This window comes from Somniosus microcephalus, chromosome 5 (assembly GCF_052327205.1).
Source record: "Somniosus microcephalus isolate GS21.2 chromosome 5, FLI_Smic_1.0, whole genome shotgun sequence".
In the NCBI taxonomy this organism is placed as follows: Eukaryota; Metazoa; Chordata; class Chondrichthyes; order Squaliformes; family Somniosidae; genus Somniosus; species Somniosus microcephalus.
The window spans coordinates 17,367,160-17,390,009 of NC_140991.1; the positions used below are offsets into that span (position 1 = coordinate 17,367,160).

Consider the following 22,850-nt stretch of genomic DNA (forward strand, 5'->3'; position numbering starts at 1 on the left):
ATCACTGGGTGTACACTCTCACTGCCCTGTGGTGTGTGACAATCACTGGGTGTGCACTCTCACTGCCCTGTGGTGTATGAGAATCACTGGGTGTGCACTCTCACTGCCCTGTGGTGTATGAGAATCACTGGGTGTACACTCTCACTGCCCTGTGGTGTATGAGAATCACTGGGTGTACACTCTCACTGCCCTGTGGTGTATGAGAATCACTGGGTGTACACTCTCACTGCTCTGTGGTGTGAGAATCACTGGGTGTACACTCTCACTGCCCTGTGGTGTATGCGAATCACTGGGTGTGCACTCTCATTGCCCTGTCGTATAGTTCACTTGTGCCGACACTAGTGTGGTGTTGGTTTGGAGCCCTATACATATGTTTGCCGTGTGTTGTATCCTCTGATTCAAAGAGAAGCGCACTGCAAGCCTCATTGACTTGCTCTTATTACAGTCACATATGAACCTCTTCCCCATCTGTCCTTTTCCCCACAGGAGCTGGCTCTGCAGCCGAAGGATGACGTAGTCGACCGAACAAAAATGGAGGACACACTAAAGCGGAGGTTCTTCTACGACCAGGCTTTTGCCATATATGGAGGTAGGAGGCCCGATCTCTGGGGTTGTTTGGGCAAGTGAGCATTCATACGAAAATACAAAATTGATGGTCAGGGAAAAGCCAGCTTCTCCATCAAGCCTGCCCCAGACTCTGGTGGCCGGAGCCTCATGACTGGGCACTCCCCTCTCCTCCCGCCCCATCCCCGCAGCCATGTAATCTCCTGGGAAAGTCAAAACATAAGGGTAAAATTACCCTGTTAAATTCCTCAGGTGATGGAAACCAGTCCAGGCGATCTTGCCATTCATGTAGAAATGACTTATGAAATAATACTGGGCGGCCTGCTGGTGGCGCTGTCCAGGGGGAGTATAAATACTCGGGCACGGGCCCAGCTTGCTCAGGACATTTTGTAAACAGGAACCAGTGAAGGACAACTAGATCTCCATGTTGTGAAACAGTTGATTAAAGCCTTGTTTAATACTCAGACCAAGTGCCTCGTAGTTTTCTTACGTCACTGAGTGTTATCTATGAAGACACTTACCTTCTATATGATGCCATCTCTGCCCCAGTCAAGAACCGGTCCAGCTCCCTCTGGAAGACGATGCAGAGATTCCGCACCCACCACACCAGCCGGCATTGTATTCCAGAGACTCACTACTCTCTGGGAAAAGAAGAACCGCCCAACATCCAGTCTATTCCTACTCTTACACTGTTTAAACTCGTGTCCCCTGGTCATCCTCAATCTGTCAAACTGGAATCACCTATCAATAGGGGCACTATTCAACCCTACAGGTATTTTATAGAGCGGTATCAGGTCACCTCGAAGTCTACGCTGCTCTAATGTAAATAGGCCAAGGTCCTTGATGGGACACCAGGGCTGACTGTTCACCCAGGACCAGTTAGAGTGTGGATGATGCTGGCGAGGCAGCAGCTTCCTTTTCCTCATTGGCTTAAGGACATTCGGAGTCAACCATGTGGTGTGAGACTGGAGTCACGCGTAGGCCAGACCAGGTAGGTGTGACAGATTCCCTTCCCTGACGGACATCAGTGAACCAGTTGAGTTTCTACATCAGTCCAGCAGCTTTCATGGATTTTTTAAAATCCCAGTGGGAGTCCCACATATTAGCCCTGGAAGCTCAGTAGTCAATGTACTGAGTCACAGAGACCAGGAAGGGTCCCTGTTTGATCCACGCTGCCTCAGCTGATCAGAGTCTAAGGCGCCCTGGGGCCAGGGGAGGGGAAAATGAGGGGAGGAGTTTCTCAGGGACACTTGTGAAAGTGAAGCAACAATTCACCTGAGCACCGTTCTCCTTTTATGCTGCAAGTCACAAAGTCCACTGGAGTTTGTTCTTGCCCTGTTTCTGGGGTGTGGGCAGGATGTATTGCCCATCCTGAGCTGGCCTGGGTATAATAGAGTCTGTTTAAGGAGTTCCCTTCCCCGAGGGACATCAGTGAAACGGTTGGGTTTTGTCAACAATCCGGCAGCTTTCATGATCCCGATCCATAGTTTTATCGGATTGATTGAATTCCAGTTTCTACTTGCCACGGTGGGATTTGAACTTTCAAACTCTGGATTGTTGGGATGTGGATGTCGCTGGCACGACCGCCATTTATTGCCCTTCACCGTCACGTTTACTGATACCAGCTTTTAATTTCTAGATTTAAAAAAAAAACGGAAATCAAATCCTCAGAGGCTGATCTTCGACCTCAACCCCACCTTCCCACACTCTCCCCATATCCCTTAGCGCCTAAAAATCTATTGATCTCTATCTTGAATATACTCAACGACTGAGCATCCACTGCCCTCTGGGGTAGAGAATTCCAAAGATTCACCGCCCTCTGAGTGAAGAAATTTCTCCTCGGCTCAGTCCTGAATGGCCGACCTCTTATCCTGAGACTGTGACCCCTGGTTCTAGACTCCCCAGCCAGGGGAAACAGCCTCTCGGCATCTACCCCATCAAGCCCTCAAGTCCTAAGAGAGTCCGTGGAACTATTCCCCAGCTATAGAGAGTAAGGGAGATAACGTGGTGTGGGTTGGGGGAGGAATTTGCCCCGAGTGTGTAAGGTAAATGGGGTCTAATTGTATCTTGCTCAGGTGTGAGTGGCCTGTACGACTTTGGTCCTGTCGGCTGCGCTCTGAAGAACAACACCCTCCAGATCTGGCGGCAGCACTTCATCCAGGAGGAGCAGATCCTGGAGATTGACTGCACGATGCTGACTCCCGAACCCGTCCTCAGGCAAGTGTCCGAACTCCAGGTGCCGCGGCTCGCGCCCGGAGTGGGGGGCTAGGGAGGTGGGGGTGGGGGACGACGTTCATTGTGTGCGGGGAGGGATCTGGGGTGGCGAGCACAGCGATGCAGGTTCGTCGACAGAACAACGGCACCGGGAGAACAAAAGCGAAAGATTGCGGATGCTGGAAATCCGAAATAAAAACAGGAACTGCAGGAAACCGCTCAGCAGGCCAGGCGGCATCTGTGGAGAGAGAGGGAGACACAGAGTTAACGTTTCAGATCGATGAGCTTTCATCAGATGTGGAAGATGTTTGAGATTAAACAGTTTTTAAGCAGGTATAAATCTAGGGGGAAACGGGGGAGGCAGAAAAAGAACAAAAGGGAAGGTGTGTGATACGGTGGAGGGCTGGAGTGATTAAATAACTAAAGTGATGATGGTGCAAGGCAAAAGGGGGTGGTAGTTGAACAAGTAAAGAAAGGAAAGATTGGTCCAGAGGAGGTGCAACATCTTGATAACATCTTGCCGTGTAGAGTTAAAAAAAAATCTTAACCACAAGGTGGTGAGCTGTCATGCCAGCCTTGTGTTCCCAGGACCAGGGGCTGCTCATTGACTCCATTGCGCAGTAGGGTGTGCTGGAAACCAAGGACGGGCGGTCGTGTGCCACCTTTTCAGTGTCCGGCTCGGAAACGGGTTGACGAGGGTGGAGACCGGCGATCTCGTGAAACTTTATTGGGAAGTGATTTAAAAAAAATTACAAATGAAGGCGAGGGCGTTCTGGGGCAATGTATTTACTTGTGTGTGTCGGTGGTCTATAGTATTGCACGGAGTCAGCGGTGACCTCGCTCTACCTATCCGCGCGCAAGCAGTTTACATCCGGGTCACCCAGATAGCGAATGTGAGGCATTGCTGACTTGGTTTTAAAAAAAAATTATTATTCTGGGCGTTGATCGAATTGCCTTTAACCCATCACTTTTGAGAGAAGCGGTTTTGCAGGCTCGGAGGGCTCGTAGTTTTTTTTAAAAAAGGAAATGCTCTCGCTAACATTCTATCGTCTGAGCTTTGATGATTCGAATTGCAGAACATCTGGACACGTGGACAAGTTTGCCGACTACATGGTGAAGGACCTGAAGAACGGGGAGTGTTTCCGTGCTGACCATCTGTTGAAAGGTAATGGTGTCCATCTCGGGTGAGGGCTGAGTTGAGGTGTGACGGCGCTGGTTGAACGCACGGTGACCCATCTTGCCGGTGCTTTAAAGAAGCCTTGGTGGGCTCTGGTGATGGGCGATGCGGCAACAAATTGTTGCTGGCACTCTCGCTGCCTCAGTGAATTCTGGCTCCGGATATCACAGAACAGAAGGAGGCCATTGGGTCCATCCTGTCTGTGCTGGCTCTTGCAAGAGCTGTTCAAAACCGAACTTGCTGTCCTATGCTTTTTCCCCCTTGCCCCATATCTCCCCTGAAGACCAATATAAACTGCCATCACACTCTGTGCCGGTACCTTGATGCCCAGCGCGCACGCACGCTCGAAGTGAAACGTAGTGTTAAACGCAACTATGAACGAGTGAAGAAGACATGTTGGTGGTTGATTTCTATCAGATGTGGTTAGTCGGCCCGGTGTTTCTGTATAAAAGCTAAGCTGCCAATAAGATGTGTTGGCTGCGCAAGGCTGGCGATCCTTAATCATCTTCCACTGTTGTAGCTCATTTGCAGAAACTGATGTCCGATAAGAAATGCTCAGCGGAGAAGAAAGCCGAGATGGAAAACGTCATCACTCAGGTAAAAGGAACTGCTTTGCTTGCCTTAATCGCTCAAATCTGTTTCTTGCGCTCCCCTTTCACCCCGTTATTTTGCCCCTGCACTGTTCATTGCGTGGTGTCCATTCCCGTTTGTCCATCATGTTAACCCGTACCATCTCACTCAAGATGCGTTGAGTGCCACATGTCCACTATCTTGTTGACCATCCAGATGAACGCAGCCCCGTTTGGGTTTAAAGACCCATTGTTGGGACATAGTCACACATTTCCACAGGTTTCTCCCACCCTGCCTTTTTTTTCCTCTTCTCCTTGTGTTCCTGCCTTGAGGGGGTTGACTTCCACTGGGGCGCTGCTCACCCTGTTCTGTTGGTTTATCAGGGCACTGAAGATAGAAACATAGAAGATAGGAGCAGGAGTAGGCCATTCGGCCCCTCGAGCCTGCTCCGCCATTTAATGCGATCATGGCTGATCATCCAAATTCAGTACCCTGTCCCTGCTTTCTCCCCATATCCCTAGATCCCAGGGCATTGTCCAACGAAAAGCAGGGAGTTCTTCCAGTGTCATAGGAGCAGGAGGAGACCATTCAGCCCCTTGAGCCTGCTCCGCCATTCAATTAGATCATGGCCGATCTCTACCTCGACTCCATTTACCCACCTGTAATGAAATCTGTTTGTCTTGATCCTGTATTCGTTTTGCACTCATGTATATTACCCTCCCCCACTGTGTATAGTTTCACTTCCTCTTTCCCGACTAACCTGGGAGGTTCCAGGTCTTGGCTCTTGGCTCCGCCCCTGACTTCTCTTACATAAAGATCCCAGGATCTGTATGACTCATTCCTGTGAATCAGTCGGCGTGTTGAGATGTTAGCTCTGATCTTAGTGATTAAAAGCCAACTTGTTTAAGTCTATAACTTCTAGTTTTGTGGTTATTGAAGGCCCATCAATTTTAATCACTAAAGAATACTAGGATGGATCGACTCCTAAAACCAGAGCGTCTGGACTTGGATCCACATTCTGCTGAAGCGTCAAATCAATTTGGACACTGGCTCAAATGCTTCGAACTCTTCGCGGGGGCCTCATCCGCTAGCGAGGTAGATAAACTGAGTCTACTGACTACTCGCGTAAGTCATCGGATTTATTCGTTCATCCGGAACGCCACCTCTTACACGGAGGCCATCACTATCCTGAAGGCCCAATACCAGAGGCCGGTAAACAAAGTGTACGCCAGACATCTGCTGGCTACACGCAGGCAGCGACCAGAGGAATCAATGGACGATTTCTTACAGGGCCTAAAGGACCTGGCCCGGGACTGTAACTGCAAGGCCGTGACGGCCAACGCGTACTCTGACGAATTGGTCCGCGATTCCTTCATCACGGGCCTCAAATCAAATTATATCCGGCAGAGACTGCTGGAGAAGGAGGTCCTGGACTTAAAAAAGTCAGTGGCCACTGCGCGATCGCTGGACGTGGCCCAGAAAAACTCTGACTCTTATTCTTCCGGCCATGCGGCCCTCACCGCCTCGTGCGCGCCGAGGGGGCCGCCATCTTGGAATCAGCCATCTCCCCCATCCAGGTCTCAGACCAGCTCTACGCCGCCGGAGTCCCCACACAGAAGTTCACCCAGGAGTCCTACTACAGCGGCAATGTCTCGAGGCCCGAAATGCTACTTCTGCGGCCAGGCCAAGCACCCCAGACAACGATGCCCAGCGAAGGACGCTACATGCTTCAAATGTAAGAAAAAGGGGCATTTTAGCAAAGTCTGCAGGGGGAATCCGATTTCCAACTCCGTCACTGCCTCGTGCGGGCCGCCATCTTGGGATCCGCCATCTTTTCCCGACTCAACGGCCGCCCAGGGCCCAACAGTGGCTTCGATCACGGTGGATCAATCCAGGCCACACCCGTTGACAAAATCCATGATGGACATACAGGTAAACGGGAATTTAACGAAATGTTTAATTGACTGTGGGAGTACCGAGAGTTTTATCCACCCTAGCCTGGTACGGCGACACTCATTAACGGTAACCCCTACACGGAGCAGAATTGCTATGGCTGCTAAGCCCCACACTTCGGACATTTTGCGCTACTGTGTGGTAACACTGACTGTAAAAGGCACGGACTACAAGGATTTTAAACTCCTCGTGATGCCAGAACTCTCTGTTAATGTAATCTTGGGCCTGGACTTCCAGTGCCACCACGAAAGTGTCACGCTAGCATATGGCGGGTCCCAGCCGCCACTCACAGTCTGTGGCCTATCAACCTTAAAAATCAGCCCGCCCTCTTTATTCGCTAATCTCGCTCCGAACTGTAGGCCCATAACGACCAAAAGTAGACGGTACAGTCTGGAAGACAGACACTTTATCAAGGCGGAAGTGGACAGACTCCTGCGGGAAGGCATTATTGAATGCAGTACCAGCCCGTGGCGTGCCCAAGTAGCCATAGTTAAAAATAGCGAAAAGAAACGGATGGTAATTGACTACAGCCAGACTGTTAATATTTATACCCAGCTGGACACCTACCCTTTACCCCGCATATCAGAAATGGTCAACCAGATTGCGCAATACCGAGTCTTCTCGACTATCGACCTCAAATCCGTGTATCACCAGCTCCCCATTAGAACGGAGGACCGCCCATACACCGTCTTCGAGGCGAATGGGCGCCTCTACCATTTTCTCAGATTGCCCTTCGGGGTAACAAATGGGGTCTCGGTCTTCCAACGTGAGATGGACCACATGGTTGACGAGAATAAACTACAAGCTACCTACCCCTATCTGGACAATGTCACTATCTGCGGGCACAACCAGCAAGACCACGATCTAAATCTTGCGAGATTTTTAAAAACTGCCCTAAAGCTGAATCTAACCTACAACGAAGACAAATGTGTCTTCAACACAACCCGTCTCTGTATCCTCAGCTGTGTGGTGGAAGATGGGGTAATTGGACCGGACCCTGACCGATTACGCCCCCTAAAGGAACTGCCCCGCCACACAATCCCAAAGCTTTAAAAAGGTGCCTGGGATTTTTTTCGTATTATGCCCAATGGGTGCCCAATTACTCTGATAAGGCCCGACCCCTCATTAAATCGACGTCCTTCCCACTATCAGCTGAAGCTCGGGAGGCTTTCACCAGTATTAAACAGGACATTGAAAGGGCTGCAGTGTGTGCAGTGGACGAATGCATTCCCTTTCAAGTCGAAAGCGATGCGTCAGACTTTGCCTTAGCTGCGACCCTCAATCAGGCTGGGAGACCTGTGGCCTTCTTCTCCCGAACCCTTCAGGGACCTGAAATCAGGCACTCTTCTGTCGAGAAGGAGGCACAGGCTACAGTGGAGGCAGTGCGGCACTGGAGACACTACCTAGCCGGCAAACGTTTCACCCTGCTCACCGACCAGCGGTCGGTGGCTTTCATGCTTAATAACGAACAAAGGGGGAAAATCAAGAATGACAAAATATTCAGGTGGAGGATCGAACTATCCACGTTCGACTATGATATTATGTACAGGCCGGGAGCCCTTAATGAACCCCCAGATGCCCTATCGCGGGGAATGTGTGCCAGCATTCATACGGACAAATTACAGGGTCTCCACAACGACCTCTGTCACCCGGGGTCACCCGACTATACCATTTTATAAAGTCCCGCAATCTGCCCCACTCCATCGAGGAGGTCAGGGCAATGACCAGAGCCTGCCGCATCTGTGCGGAATGCAAGCCTCGTTTCTACAGGCCTGACCGTGCACACCTTATCAAAGCCACACGGCCATTCGAGCGCCTAAGTCTGGACTTCAAGGGACCCCTTCCCTCTGCCGACCGTAACATATACTTCCTCAATATCATTGATGAATATTCCCGCTTCGCCATTCCCTGCCCAGACATGACCAGTGCCACGGTCATCAAGTGTCTCTGTAATCTATTCTGCATGTTTGGCATGCCGAACTACATACACAGCGATAGGGGGACGTCATTCATGAGTGACGAGCTGCGCCAGTTCTTGCTCTCGAAGGGGATAGCCACTAGCAGAACCACTAGCTACAACCCCCGGGGTAATGGGCAAGTGGAAAGGGAGAATGCTACTGTTTGGAAGGCTGTCACGTTAGCCTTAAAGTCAAAAGGCCTTCCGACCTCCCGCTGGCAGGAAGTCCTCCCAGAAGTGCTCCACTCCATAAGGTGTCTGTTATGTACTGCCACTAACGCTACCCGTCACGAAAAGATGTTCGTTTTCCCCCGGAAATCCACCTCGGGCATATCTCTACCCGCGTGGCTGACGTCTCCGGGGACAGTACTATTGCGGAAGCACGTGAGAGGCCATAAAACGGACCCCCTTGTGGAAAAGGTACAGCTCCTCCATGCAAACCCTCAGTACGCCTATATCGAGTACTCTGACGGGCGAGAGGACACTGTTTCCATAAAAGACCTCGCTCCCTCGGGGAGCGGAGAGAACGATGGGAGACTACCCGATGAAGACCTACACTACAAAGAGACAGGACGCCCAGAGGTATCAATACCCAACTTTAACCTGGAGGACACTGCAGATAACCTGGAAGACACTGCGGAGGCCCGGACAGCAGAGGAACCAAAATCCACTCCCCTAGAGGCACCCCAACCGGCTTTGCGCCGATCACTGAGAACTGCAAAACCTCCTGACAGACTCACATACCAACTTTTAAGAAACATCACCCCGATGGACTAAATCGATAGAAGGGGTGAATGTAATGAAATCTGTTTGTCTTGATCCTGTATTCGTTTTGCACTCATGTATATTACCCTCCCCCACTGTGTATAGTTTCACTTCCTCTTTCCTGACTAACCTGGGAGGTTCCAGGTCTTGGCTCTTAGCTCCGCCCCTGACTTCTCTTACCTAAAGATCCCAGGATCTGTATGACTCATTCCTGTGAACCAGTTGGCGTGTTGAGATGTTAGCTCTGATCTTAGTGATTAAAAGCCAACTTGTTTAAGTCTATAACTTCTAGTTTTGTGGTTATTGAAGGCCCATCACCACCTTTGCTCCATATCCCTTAATGCCCTTACCCAACAAAAGCTATCCATCTTAATCTTGAAAGCTCCAATTGTCCCCCAGCATCCCATGCCTTTTGGGGGAGAGTTTTCCAGATTTCCACTGCCCTTTGTGTCCTGGACAAGATTACTCCCTCAACCAAATTGGGATCATAAAGTAACGGTAATTATTTTTCTTTGCTTTCATTATTAGATGGACAATTACAGTCAACAAGAGTTAACGGATCTGTTTGTGGAATACAATGTCAAGTCCCCAATCACCGGGAATGATCTGTCTGCTCCCATCTCCTTCAATCTGATGTTCCAAACATCCATTGGACCGGGAGGCAACATGCCGGGGTAAGATATAATACCCACTGTGCGCAGTGTAAGGGTTGTATGTTCACTCGCCGTCTCTCCAGCTGGCATTGAATGTATTGGCATCCAAACCTTGTGGAACTGGAGGGGTTTAAAGTATTTGTGTTAATCTGTCTGCCTCATTTGCCACAGTGACTCTCAGTTGGTGTAGTTGCCTTGCGGAGACTGATTTTAACTCCCCCACCACCCCCCCCCCCCCGCAGGTATCTCCGGCCAGAAACAGCCCAGGGAATCTTCCTCAACTTTAAACGGTTGCTGGAGTTCAATCAGGGAAAGCTTCCCTTTGCCGCCGCTCAGATAGGGAATTCGTTCCGGAATGAGATCTCCCCGCGATCAGGCCTCATCCGTGTCAGGTAAGGGGGCTCTTTGTCTACAGTTTATTGTTGTCTTGCTGGGGTTTTTTTCTCTCCCTCTCTGGCCGAGCTATTCTCCATTGGTTATGTGGTCGGTAGGTCCAGTTAAATACTCAATGCTGTAGATGCTTGTTAGGTAGTTTGGGGATATTTAAGGCAACTGTCTCTCTTTCCCGCCCCGCACCCCAAGCTGGTTTTTCCACAGGAGTGAGCTGCTGGTCATTTAAAACACTTTACAGAGAGACGGGAGTTTTATTTCTGTTTTTTTATTATTTCTCGAGCGGCCTTCTCATCATGCCTGACTTCTTGCAGAGTGAAAGGACCAGGCCACAAATGTGTGCCAGACCGACCTCTGCACCGGGCAGTGAGCAAGACAGCGCGACCCCTGCACTGGGGACTGAGTGAGACAGAATGACCCCTGCTCCGGGAGGTGAGCAAGACAGAATGACCCCTGCACTGGGGACTGAGTGAGACAGAATGACCCCTGCACCGGGGAGTGAGCGAGACAGCACGACCCCTGCACCGGGGAGTGAGAGGGAGACAGCACGACCCCTGCACCGGGGAGTGAGAGGGAGACAGCGCGACCCCTGCACTGGGGACTGAGTGAGACAGAATGACCCCTGCTCCGGGAGGTGAGCAAGACAGAATGACCCCTGCACTGGGGACTGAGTGAGACAGAATGACCCCTGCACCGGGAGGTGAGCAAGACAGAATGACCCCTGCACTGGGGACTGAGTGAGACAGAATGACCCCTGCACCGGGAGGTGAGCAAGACAGAATGACCCCTGCACTGGGGAGTGAGTGAGACAGAATGACCCCTGCTCTGGGGAGTGAGTGAGACAGCACGACCCCTGCACCGGGGAGTGAGCGAGACAGCGCGACCCCTGCACTGGGGACTGAGTGAGACAGAATGACCCCTGCACCGGGAGGTGAGCAAGACAGCGCGACCCCTGCACTGGGGACTGAGTGAGACAGAATGATCCCTGCTCCGGGAGGTGAGCAAGACAGAATGACCCCTGCACTGGGGACTGAGTGAGACAGAATGACCCCTGCACCGGGAGGTGAGCAAGACAGAATGACCCCTGCACTGGGGAGTGAGTGAGACAGAATGACCCCTGCTCCGGGGAGTGAGTGAGACAGCACGACCCCTGCACCGGGGAGTGAGCGAGACAGCGCGACCCCTGCACTGGGGACTGAGTGAGACAGAATGACCCCTGCACCGGGAGGTGAGCGAGACAGAATGACCCCTGCACCGGGGAGTGAGAGGGAGACAGCGCGACCCCTGCACCGGGGAGTGAGAGGGAGACAGCGCGACCCCTGCACCGGGGAGTGAGAGGGAGACAGCGCGACCCCTGCACCGGGGAGTGAGAGGGAGACAGCGCGACCCCTGCACCGGGGAGTGAGAGGGAGACAGCGCGACCCCTGCACCGGGGAGTGAGAGGGAGACAGCGCGACCCCTGCACCGGGCAGTGCTATACACAGTTGTTTTAATCCCATCTACCTGCCAAATGGTCTTCAGGTTGATGAAAGAAGACACATAATGGCTGGTCTTAATGCAGAGCACGTGATCTAATTGAATGGCAGAACACACTGGAGGGGCTGAATGGCCTCCTTCTGTTCCTATGTTCCTACCCCTTACGGGAGCCTAGTGGTTATGGTACTGAACTCAAACTCCACCATGCTCCAATTGTGAAATTGTATTCAGTAATCTGGTGATTCGTGGGTTGGCACCAGAAAAAGACCGTAAAATGTCAGCAGTGAAAACCTAGCAGGCTCACGAATGCCCCTTAGGGGAGGGGAGCCTCTCGCTCCCTACCCCGGCTCTGGCCTACATGGGTCCCACACAATGTGGTTAACTCTTAGTGGGGGAGGGCAAGAGAGATGTACTGAGGCGAAGCGGTGTAGGAAGAGAATTTCTGAGTAATTTAATCTAAAATCCCTCTTGCTGTTCAGGGAGTTCACGATGGCGGAAATCGAGCACTTTGTGGATCCCAGTGAGAAGACTCACCCCAAGTTCTCCGCTGTGGCAGATCTCCAGTTACTGTTCTACTCCAGCCAAGCCCAGACCAGCGGGCAGTCAGCGCAGAAGATGCGGCTTGGGGACGCTGTAGAACAGGTGAAGCGCGCGCTCGGGGCCTGGGCGACGGGCAGCTCTCGGGGCCTGGGCGACGGGCAGCTCTCGGGGCCTGGGCGACGGGCAGCCTTAACACAATCATCTTTCCTTCTTTGTTCGAGCAGTCCTCCAAATGTCTCCCCCTCTCTATATGATCCTTCGATTTTTCTCTAAAGCATCTGGGTTCTTTCAGACTAAAATAGTTTCTTTTTATTCATTCTCGGGCATGTGGGGAGTCGCTGGCAAGGCCGGCATTTATTGCCCATCCTAGTTACCCTGAGCAGGTGGTGGTGGCTCCAGAGGGCAGTTAAATGCCAACTGGGTCTGGAGTCCCATATCAGCCCAGACCCGGTAAGGACATTGGTGAGCCAGATGGGTTTTTACAACATCCAACGGCTCCATGGTCACTTTTACTGATGCCAACTTTTTATTTTAAGCTGAATTTGAATTCTCCAATCACCCTGGTGGGATTTGAACTTGAGTTCTCTGGATTAGTAGGGCTGAATGACCCTTGTGGTGATGCTTGGTTGGGTAAATTCTTTCTCTCTCTCTCTCTGCTTTCTTGTATTTTGTGTTTCAACGCTGTGCTCCTGGCAATTAGAGTCATAGAGTTTTACAGCACAGAAAGAGGCCCTTCGGCCCATCGTGTCTGCGCCGCCCATCCATCCCTGTCCAGTCTAATCCCATTTTCCAGCATTTGGTCCATAGCCTTGTATGCAATGGCATTTCAAGTGCTCATCCAAATGCTTCTTGAATGTTGTGGGGGTTCCTGCCTCTACCACCCTTTTAGGCATTGAGTTCCACATTCCAACCACCCTCTGGGTGAAAAAGTTCCTCCTCAAATCCCCTCTAAATCTCCTGCCCCTTACCCTGAATCTATGCCCCCTTGTTATTGACCCCCCTACTAAGGGGAAAAGTTCCTCTTTGTCTACCCTATCTATGCCCCTCATCATTTTGTACACCTCAATCAGGTCCCCCCTCAGCCTTCTTTGCTCCAAGGAAAACAACCCCAGCCTGTTTAGTCTTTCTTCATAGCTGAGGCGCTCCATCCCAGGTAACATCCTGGTGAATCTTCTCTGCACCCTCTCCAAGGCAATCACATCCTTCCTATAGTGAGGCGACCAGAACTGCACACAGTACTCCAGCTGTGGCCTCACCAGCGTTTTGTACAGCTCCATCATAACCTCCCTGCTCTTATATTCTATGCCTCGGCTAATGAAGGCAAGTATCCCATATGCCTTTTTAACCACCTTATCTACCTGTTCCGCTGCCTTCAGTGATCTATGTACATGTACACCAAGGTCCCTCTGTACTTCCTAGGGTCCTACCACTCATTGTGTATTCCCTTGCCTTATTTGTCCGTCCAAAATGCATCACCTCGCACTTTTCAGGGTTAAATTCCATTTGCCACTTTTCCGCCCATCTGACCAACCCGTTTATATCGTCCTGTAGCCTGAGGCTTTCCTCCTCGCAATTTACCACCCCACCAATTTTCGTGTCATCTGCGAACTTACTGATCATACCTTTCACATTCTCATCCAAATCATTTATGTAGATCACAAACAACAAGGGACCCAGCACCGATCCCTGAGGTACCCCACTGGACACAGGCTTCCAGTCACAAAAGCAACCTTCGACCATCACCCTCTGCCTCCTGCCACTCAGCCAGTTTAGGATCCAACGCGCCAAGGCACCCTGGATCCCATGGGCTCTTACCTTCTTGACCAGTCTCCTATGCGGGACTTTGTCAAAAGCTTTACTGAAGCCCATGTAAACCACATCCACAGCATTTCCCTCACCCACCCCCCTAGTCACCCCCTCGAAAAATTCAATCAGATTTGTCAGACATGATTTACCCTTGACAAAGCCATGCTGACTATCCCCGATTAATCCTTGCCTCTCCAAGTGGAGACTAATTTTGTCCCTCAGAATTTTTTCCAATAATTTCCCTACCACAGATGTTCGGCTCACTGGCCTGTAATTCCCTGGTTTATCCCTGCTACCCTTCTTGTATAATGGTACTACATTAGCTGTTCTCCAGTCCTCTGGTACATCCCCTGTGGCCAGAGAGGTTCTGAAAATTTGTGTCAGAGCCCCTGCAATCTCCTCCCTTGCCTCCCACAGCAGCCTGGGATACATCTCGTCCGGGCCTGGGGATTTATCCACTTTTTGGCCTGCTAAAACCGCTAGCACCTCCTCCCTCTCGATGCTAATATGTTCAAGTATGTCACAGTCCCCTTGCCCGATTTCTATGTCTGCATCGTCTTTCTCCATAGTGAACACAGATGCAAAAAATTCATTTAAAACCCCGCCTACATCATCTGGCTCTACACACAGATTGCCACTTTGGTCCCTAATGGGCCCTACCCTTTCCCTGGTTATCCTCTTGCCCTTAATATACTTATAAAACATCTTAGGATTTTCCTTTATTTTGCTCGCCAGTGTTATTTCATGGCCCCTCCTCGCCCTCCTAATTTCTTTTTTTAAGTATGCCCCTGCACTTTTTATACTCCTCTCGGGCTTCTTCCGTCTTTAGTCTTTTGTAACTGCCAAAAGCCCCCCTTTTATTTCTAATGCATTTTTGTATATCCCTTGTCATCCAAGGTTCCCTTTGCTTGTTGGTCCCACCCTTGACCTTTACAGGAACATGTTGGCGTTGTACTCTCTCTATTTCCCTTCTGAAAGTCTCCCACTGTTTTGATGTGGATTTTCCTATAAGTAACTGCTCCCAGTCCACTTTGGCCAGATCCTGCCTTATCATATTAAAATCGGCCTTCCCCCAATTTAGAACCCTTATTTCCGGGCCGTCTTTGTCTTTTTCCATGACCACCTTTTGATATTTTTATTAGATGGATGTTGGAGGCTTTGGTTCAATTGGACCATGTCCTTAAACAGGAATGCCAGACTGAACTGTGTCCTTAAACAGTGACCCCAGATTGCCATGTCCTGAATGATTCTTGTGACGGTGCTAGTTTGGGCTGAATGACCCTTATTCTCTCTCGCTCTCGCCGTCTCTCTCGCTCTCGCCGTCTCTCTCGCTCTCGCCGTCTCTCTCGCTCTCGCCGTCTCTCTCGCTCTCGCCGTCTCTCTCGCTCTCGCCGTCTCTCTCGCTCTCGCCGTCGCTCTCGCTCTCGCCGTCGCTCTCGCTCTCGCCGTCGCTCTCGCTCTCGCCGTCTCTCTCGCTCTCGCCGTCTCTCTCGCTCTCGCCGTCTCTCTCGCTCTCGCCGTCTCTCTCGCTCTCGCCGTCTCTCTCGCTCTCGCCGTCTCTCTCGCTCTCGCCGTCTCTCTCGCTCTCGCCGTCTCTCTCGCTCTCGCCGTCTCTCTCGCTCTCGCCGTCTCTCTCGCTCTCGCCGTCTCTCTCGCTCTCGCCGTCTCTCTCGCTCTCGCCGTCTCTCTCGCTCTCGCCGTCTCTCTCGCTCTCGCCGTCTCTCTCGCTCTCGCCGTCTCTCTCGCTCTCGCCGTCTCTCTCGCTCTCGCCGTCTCTCTCGCTCTCGCCGTCTCTCTCGCTCTCGCCGTCTCTCTCGCTCTCGCCGTCTCTCTCGCTCTCGCCGTCTCTCTCGCTCTCGCCGTCTCTCTCGCTCTCGCCGTCTCTCTCGCTCTCGCCGTCTCTCTCGCTCTCGCCGTCTCTCTCGCTCTCGCCGTCTCTCTCGCTCTCGCCGTCTCTCTCGCTCTCGCCGTCTCTCTCGCTCTCGCCGTCTCTCTCGCTCTCGCCGTCTCTCTCGCTCTCGCCGTCTCTCTCGCTCTCGCCGTCGCTCTCGCTCTCGCCGTCGCTCTCGCCGTCTCTCTCGCTCTCGCCGTCTCTCTCGCTCTCGCCGTCTCTCTCTCGCTCTCGCCGTCTCTCTCGCTCTCGCCGTCTCTCTCGCTCTCGCCGTCTCTCTCGCTCTCGCCGTCTCTCTCGCTCTCGCCGTCTCTCTCGCTCTCGCCGTCTCTCTCGCTCTCGCCGTCTCTCGCTCTCGCCGTCTCTCTCGCTCTCGCCGTCTCTCTCGCTCTCGCCGTCTCTCTCGCTCTCGCCGTCTCTCTCGCTCTCGCCGTCGCTCTCGCTCTCGCCGTCGCTCTCGCCCTCGCCGTCTCTCTCTCGCCCTCGCCGTCTCTCGCCCTCGCCGTCTCTCTCTCGCCCTCGCCGTCTCTCTCTCGCCCTCGCCGTCTCTCTCTCGCCCTCGCCGTCTCTCTCTCGCCCTCGCCGTCTCTCTCTCGCCCTCGCCGTCTCTCTCTCGCCCTCGCCGTCTCTCTCTCGCCCTCGCCGTCTCTCTCTCGCCCTCGCCGTCTCTCTCTCGCCCTCGCCGTCTCTCTCTCGCCCTCGCCGTCTCTCTCTCGCCCTCGCCGTCTCTCTCTCGCCCTCGCCGTCTCTCTCTCGCCCTCGCCGTCTCTCTCTCGCCCTCGCCGTCTCTCTCTCGCCCTCGCCGTCTCTCTCTCGCCCTCGCCGTCTCTCTCTCGCCCTCGCCGTCTCTCTCTCGCCCTCGCCGTCTCTCTCTCGCCCTCGCCGTCTCTCTCTCGCCCTCGCCGTCTCTCTCTCGCCCTCGCCGTCTCTCTCTCGCCCTCGCCGTCTCTCTCTCGCCCTCGCCGTCTCTCTCTCGCCCTCGCCGTCTCTCTCTCGCCCTCGCCGTCTCTCTCTCGCCCTCGCCGTCTCTCTCTCGCCCTCGCCGTCTCTCTCTCGCCCTCGCCGTCTCTCTCTCGCCCTCGCCGTCTCTCTCTCGCCCTCGCCGTCTCTCTCTCGCCCTCGCCGTCTCTCTCTCGCCCTCGCCGTCTCTCTCTCGCCCTCGCCGTCTCTCTCTCGCCCTCGCCGTCTCTCTCTCGCCCTCGCCGTCTCTCTCTCGCCCTCGCCGTCTCTCTCTCGCCCTCGCCGTCTCTCTCTCGCCCTCGCCGTCTCTCTCTCGCCCTCGCCGTCTCTCTCTCGCCCTCGCCGTCTCTCTCTCGCCCTCGCCGTCTCTCTCTCGCCCTCGCCCTCGCCCTCTCTCGCCCTCGCCGTCTCTCTCTCTCGCCCTCGCCGTCTCTCTCTCGCCCTCGCCCTCGCCGGCTGTCTCGCTCGCCCTCGCTCTCGCTGTCTCGCTCGCCCTCGCTCTCGCTGTCTCGCTCGCCCTCGCTCTCGCTGTCTCGCTCGCCCTCGCTCTCGCTGTCTCGCTCGCCCTCTCTCGCTGTCTCGCTCGCCCTCTCTCGCTGTCTCGCTCGCCCTCTCTCGCTGTCTCGCTCGCCCTCTCTCGCTGTCTCGCTCGCCCTCTCTCGCTGTCTCGCTCGCCCTCTCGCTGTCTCGCTCGCTCTCTCGCTGTCTCGCTCTGCTTTCTTGTAAAATGCTGCTACTTTTTGTAAAGGGAAGAAGCTCCTTTTAATAGCTGAGCATTGAAGAGAGAGAAAAGATTGGAGATTCTTATGGGAAGAGATAAACTGAATCTCAATCAGTGTTCCAGATTGCCACTAGCCCTGGATCCAGGGGGCACGGGGTCAAGCTTCGAAGTGGGAAGGTGCAGGCTTCGAAGTGGGAAGGTGCAGACCGACTTGGTTTAACTACTTCACACGGAGGGTGGGGAATATTATACGGATCAGCCGTGATCTAATTGAATGGCAGAACAGGCTGGAGGGGCTGAATGGCCTCCTATGAACGGCGTGGACTGCCCAGGGAGGCTGGTGGTGGGGGGAGTGGGTGTTGGAGGGCAAAGTTCTGGGAGGATTGGACAGATGTTGGGCGGGAGTGGGGCTAGCTTTCCGGATGCACCGCAGAGGGACCCGGTCCCCCCCGGCGCTCATCGCTAACCAATTCGTGCCTTGTTTTCCATTGCAGCGGATCATCGATAACTCTGTGCTGGGATACTTCATCGGGAGGATTTACCTCTTCCTGATTAAAGTGGGCGTGTCGGCCAGCAAGCTGCGGTTCCGACAGCACATGGAGAACGAGATGGCTCACTACGCCTGCGACTGCTGGGATGCCGAGGCGAAAACCTCTTACGTAAGCGCAGTTCCCGTCAGTGCCGGCGAGCTCGTCGATCGAGGGGGGCCCGGAGGGACAGCTCTCTTTGGGGTGGGGGGCTGAAGGGGGGAGAGTTTAGACTCGCTTTGCAGTCTGTTTAAACGAATGGCCACTAACCTTGTCACTTGTTGCTGTTTGATGTTCCAGTTGCAAAACAGTTTAATCTTTTTTTCCCCTCCGCCACCTGGAGCCTGACCCTTTGTTGGGTGCTGGGCGCCAACTGCCCCACCCAGTCAAATAGCCATTTTCCCCATCTTCAATATTAAACCAAAATGTTGGAAGAAAACACTGGGGTGGGCAGAGGAGACACACCATTTACCTCCCGCAACGCGCCCCCCCCCCCCCCCCACTGAGTTGCTCCCAGAGATTAATCTTCAATTATTGGAGACTCCAGGACAATCCTGGAGGATTGGCAAATCCGTCCGTGCAGCGTTCCCCTATTGGGAGGGTGGCTTCTGAGCTGCTCTCGGCATCTGTCCGCTGTAACTTTAACCGCAGCAGCTCCGGTTAACTTGCCTCCTGTTCCCTCGCCCACCCCCCCCCCCCCCCCCTCCCGGTCGTGACGGTGCCCCCTCTCTCCCCCCCCCCGGTCGTGACGGTGCCCCCTCTCTCCCCACCCCCGGTCGTGACGGTGCCCCCTCTCTTTCCCCCCCCCCCCCCCCCAGTTGTGACGGTGCCCCCCCTCTTCCCCCCCCCCCCCCCAGTCGGGGCGGCGCCCCCCCTCTCTTCCCCCCGGTCGGGGCGGCGCGCCCCCTCTCTCTTTCCCCCCCCCCCCCCCCCGGTCGGGGCTGCTCTCCCCACCCCCCCCCCCCTCTCTCTCTCCCCGGTCGGGGCGGTGCCAGGTGGAGTTTTCCAGACTGAGATTGAGCGAGTTTTGTTTTGTTGGGTGAGGGTATCGAGGGATACGGAGCAAATACTGGTAAATGGAGTTAAGATATAGATAAGCCATGATCTGACTGAATGGTGGAACAGACCCGAGGGGCTGAACAGCCTCCTCCTGTTCCTATGAATATCGGTGGAGTGAGTTAAACTATATTTGGTTCGAGCTAGTCAGGCGAAGACAGTTGGAATAATTTTTTGTTGTTGTAATTTGGGTTTTGACCAGTGAACATTTGCAGGAATGAATGTATGACCTATTTTCCCTCCCCCGCTCTCTCTCTCTCTCTCTCTCTCTCTCTCTCTCTCTTTCTGTCTCTCTACAGGGCTGGATCGAGATAGTGGGCTGTGCTGATCGATCGTGCTACGACCTAGCCTGTCACGCCAGAGCAACCAAGGTGCCTCTCGTTGCTGAAAAGCCTCTGAAGGAGCCGATATCCTTCTGATTGATGAGCCCCCACAGCGGGTTCGATGGAGTTAGCGTGCGAGCGATCGCAGTGCACCAGCACCTCTCCTCCTTCACCGATGGGATTCTAACTGTTTACGGTGACTTACAGTTGGATATGGGGTAAAGATCAAGGGATCGGACAACATTTAAAGGGTGACTCGGGGCTATGGGGGAAGCCCCGATGTCTAAATCCAGCCATGCGCTGAGCCCGGGAAAAAAAGAACATTGCATTTATATAGCGCCTTCCACGACCACCGGACGTCGCAAACCGCTTTACAGCCAGTGGAGTACTTATTGAAGTGGAGTCACTGTTGTAATGTGGGAAACGCGACAGCCAATTTACGCACAGCAAGCTCCCACAAACAGCACTGTGATAATGACCAGATTAATCTGCTTTTGTTATGTTGATTGAAGGATAAATATTGGCCAGGACACCGGGGAGAAATCCCTGCTCCTCTTCGAAATAGTGGCCGTGGGATCTTTTATGTCCACCTGAGAGAGCAGACGGGGCCTCGGTTTAACGTTTCATCTGAAAGACGGCGCCTCCGACAGTGCAGCACTCCCTCAGCACTGCACTGGGAGCGTCAGCCTAGATTTTGTGCTCATGTCTCTGGAGTGGGACTGGAACCCACAACCTTCTGACTCCGAGTCGACGGTGCTGTCACTGAGCCACAGCTGACACCGTGAGATGTAAATAAACTTCACGCCGTTCTCTAAATATTCAGTGTGAGCTGGCACTGGTACAGAAGGTTAAGCTGCTGGTAGGGGTGAGTGACCATAATGCCTGCTCGCCACCCTAACCGTGTTCTCCTTCCAGGTCGGTGCTGATCGTCCTCCAGCCTCAATCCCAATCCCTCCTCCCAAGTGGCCATTTCCATCTACTGTCGCTTAGAGAGTAGGCAGCGAATGTCATCAGGGTCTTGAACTGTGCCTGGACCCCTCCACACCCTCGGTGACACTCCCACCACGGGTGAACAGGCAGCAGCCTGCGGCAGATACCCCTAACCTATTTACTGCTCCCCAGGGACGCTGTAGCTTCTCGAGGGCTCTTGGGGATGGGCAATAAATGCTGGCCTTGCCAGCGACGCCCACATCCCGTGAATGAATAAGAAAAAGACTAGGGATCGGGCCGTACTGGTTTGTGTGGCTCAGCTACTCGCTGGATGTGTGTGAGTGTGTATTTTGTATTACGCACTCCAGCAGCAGCTTAATTCTTTGGACACCAGCTGCAGTGGGACAGGGTCGAGAGGCTGGGCATCTACTCTTGGGCCTCACTGAACTGCAGGCCGTGAGAGTGTGTGATGGGTCAGACGCTCATTGTTTAATGCACCCTCTTCCCCGTGCCAAACCGATGGAATGAAATTCCGTCCTCTCTGCCGGCTGGAAGGTTCTTCAGCTGAATGAGTCCTGTGTCTCCATCCAGTGCCCCAGTGGCCTTTGCCCACTGAAAACTGTCTGAGTTGCCAGTCTCGCTCAGAGAAACCACGCGACAGCTGGTGGGGGAATGGCCTAATGATGTGCTGCTGCATGTAGGGGGTGGTCTTGTGTGGTTGGACTGAGGCAGGTTGTTGGGGCAGTGCAGAGGGAGCTTTAACTCTGCATCTGATCAAACTGTACCTCACCCGGAGTGCTCTGCCTGAATTGGAAACTGCTCTGCTCCCCAGCACTGACATCTCTCACCTTGATGAGCGCAAAATTCTTCAGTAATAATATTAAAAAAACACACACACACACACACACACACACACACACACACACGCGGCCAGTATCAAAAGTGAGGTTTGATGGAGTTTATAGAGAAGTAGAGAAACCGGTTAAACGCCACAGCAGCTCATGTGAGTGGACTGTGTTTATGGAATTGGACACAGGCTGCCTTTCCCTTAACTTCCGTGCACAAAACTGTCAGCGTTGTTCAGTTCGAACCCAGCAAGGGGGCCATTGGCAAGGCGTTCAAGAAGGATGCCAAGATTGTGATGGAGTACTTGAACATCTGTGACGAGTGTTACATCGCAGACACGGAGAAGGAGCTGAACGAAAAGGGGTAGGTTTTTTTGGTCAGTGAATTAATTGGCACGGTCAGGACTGGGTTGGTTCTGGGCGCATCGCTTCCACCTAGTCTGGAATCCCCCGGGTGTTTCTTGACTCTCTCGGGTCCTCGGTGGAATGATTGGGCGGTGGTAAACTGGTGACCCCTTGCTCTTCCCCAGAGGTTATAAGGAACAGGTTGGACAGGCAGCTGCCTGTTTGCAGGTCTCTGTTCCGGCCACTAGGTGGAGCACCACACTGCTCTTATTTCATTGCAATGCCCAGTTGAAGGGACATCGCTACGGTTGGAGAGAGACCAGGTCATTTGCCAAATGGTGGCCAGCTTGATGTCGAGCTTGTGAAAGCAGGAAGACAGAGAGGGTGGGAAGTTCCAGTGCTGAGGAGCTTGTTTGGGCCTCTTCACCTTCCCACCAGGGCCCGACTCGCTTCAGCCTGGCGCTAAACCCCAGGCAACTTTCCTCGCTCGCGCCAGAGTTTAAAAATCGCAGTCGGGGCCCGACTGGATCTTCACCGCTCGGGCAGAAGCTTGAGTCAAACCGCGAGCCGCTGGATCTGGGCAGCTTTCCGGCAGACATTTTAAGTGCCCGCCCGGTTTCTGCCTGGCGGGTGGGGTTAGAATCGCACCGTGTGTCTTTGAACTCGTCGGTTGTCCCAGTAAATAGAGAACACGATGTCGATTCAGGCCTTGGAGAGGGTGCAGAGGAGATTTGCCAGAATGGTACCAGGGATGAGGGACTTCAGTTATGTAGAGAGACTGGAGAAGCTGGGGTTGTTCTCCTGAGAGCAGAGAAGGTTATAGGGAGATTTAATAGAGGTGTTCAAAATTGAGAGGTTTTGATAGAGTAAATACTGTTTCCAGTGACAGGAGGGTCAGTAACCAGAGGGGACAGATTGAAGATAATTGGAAAAAGAACTAGAGGGGAGATGAAGAGAATTTTTTTTTTAATGCAGCGAGTTGTTGTGATCTGGAACGCGCTGCCTGAAAGGTCGGTGGAAGCAGATTCAATAGCAACTTTCAAAAGGGAATTGGATAAATACTAGAAGGGGGGGAAATTTGCAGGGCTGTGGGGAAAGAGCCGAGGGAGTGGGACTAATTGGACAGCTCCTTCAACGAGCCGGCATAGGCACGATGGGCCGAATGGCCGCCTCCTGTGCTGTATGAT

General features: G+C 53.3%; 1 protein-coding gene across 1 annotated transcript in view; it reads left to right on the forward strand.

The window, feature by feature from the left end:
* gars1 (glycyl-tRNA synthetase 1) overlaps positions 1–22,850 on the forward strand; it is a 54,317-nt gene that overhangs the window by 12,241 nt on the left and 19,226 nt on the right. The window contains exons 3-12 of the mRNA XM_085987384.1: positions 487–589; positions 2,640–2,781; positions 3,855–3,943; positions 4,476–4,552; positions 9,729–9,874; positions 10,096–10,245; positions 12,199–12,361; positions 18,132–18,296; positions 19,520–19,632; positions 21,542–21,682. Of these exons, the coding sequence (XP_085843510.1) occupies positions 487–589; positions 2,640–2,781; positions 3,855–3,943; positions 4,476–4,552; positions 9,729–9,874; positions 10,096–10,245; positions 12,199–12,361; positions 18,132–18,296; positions 19,520–19,632; positions 21,542–21,682 (1,289 nt within the window). The remainder of the gene's footprint in view (positions 1–486; positions 590–2,639; positions 2,782–3,854; positions 3,944–4,475; positions 4,553–9,728; positions 9,875–10,095; positions 10,246–12,198; positions 12,362–18,131; positions 18,297–19,519; positions 19,633–21,541; positions 21,683–22,850) is intronic.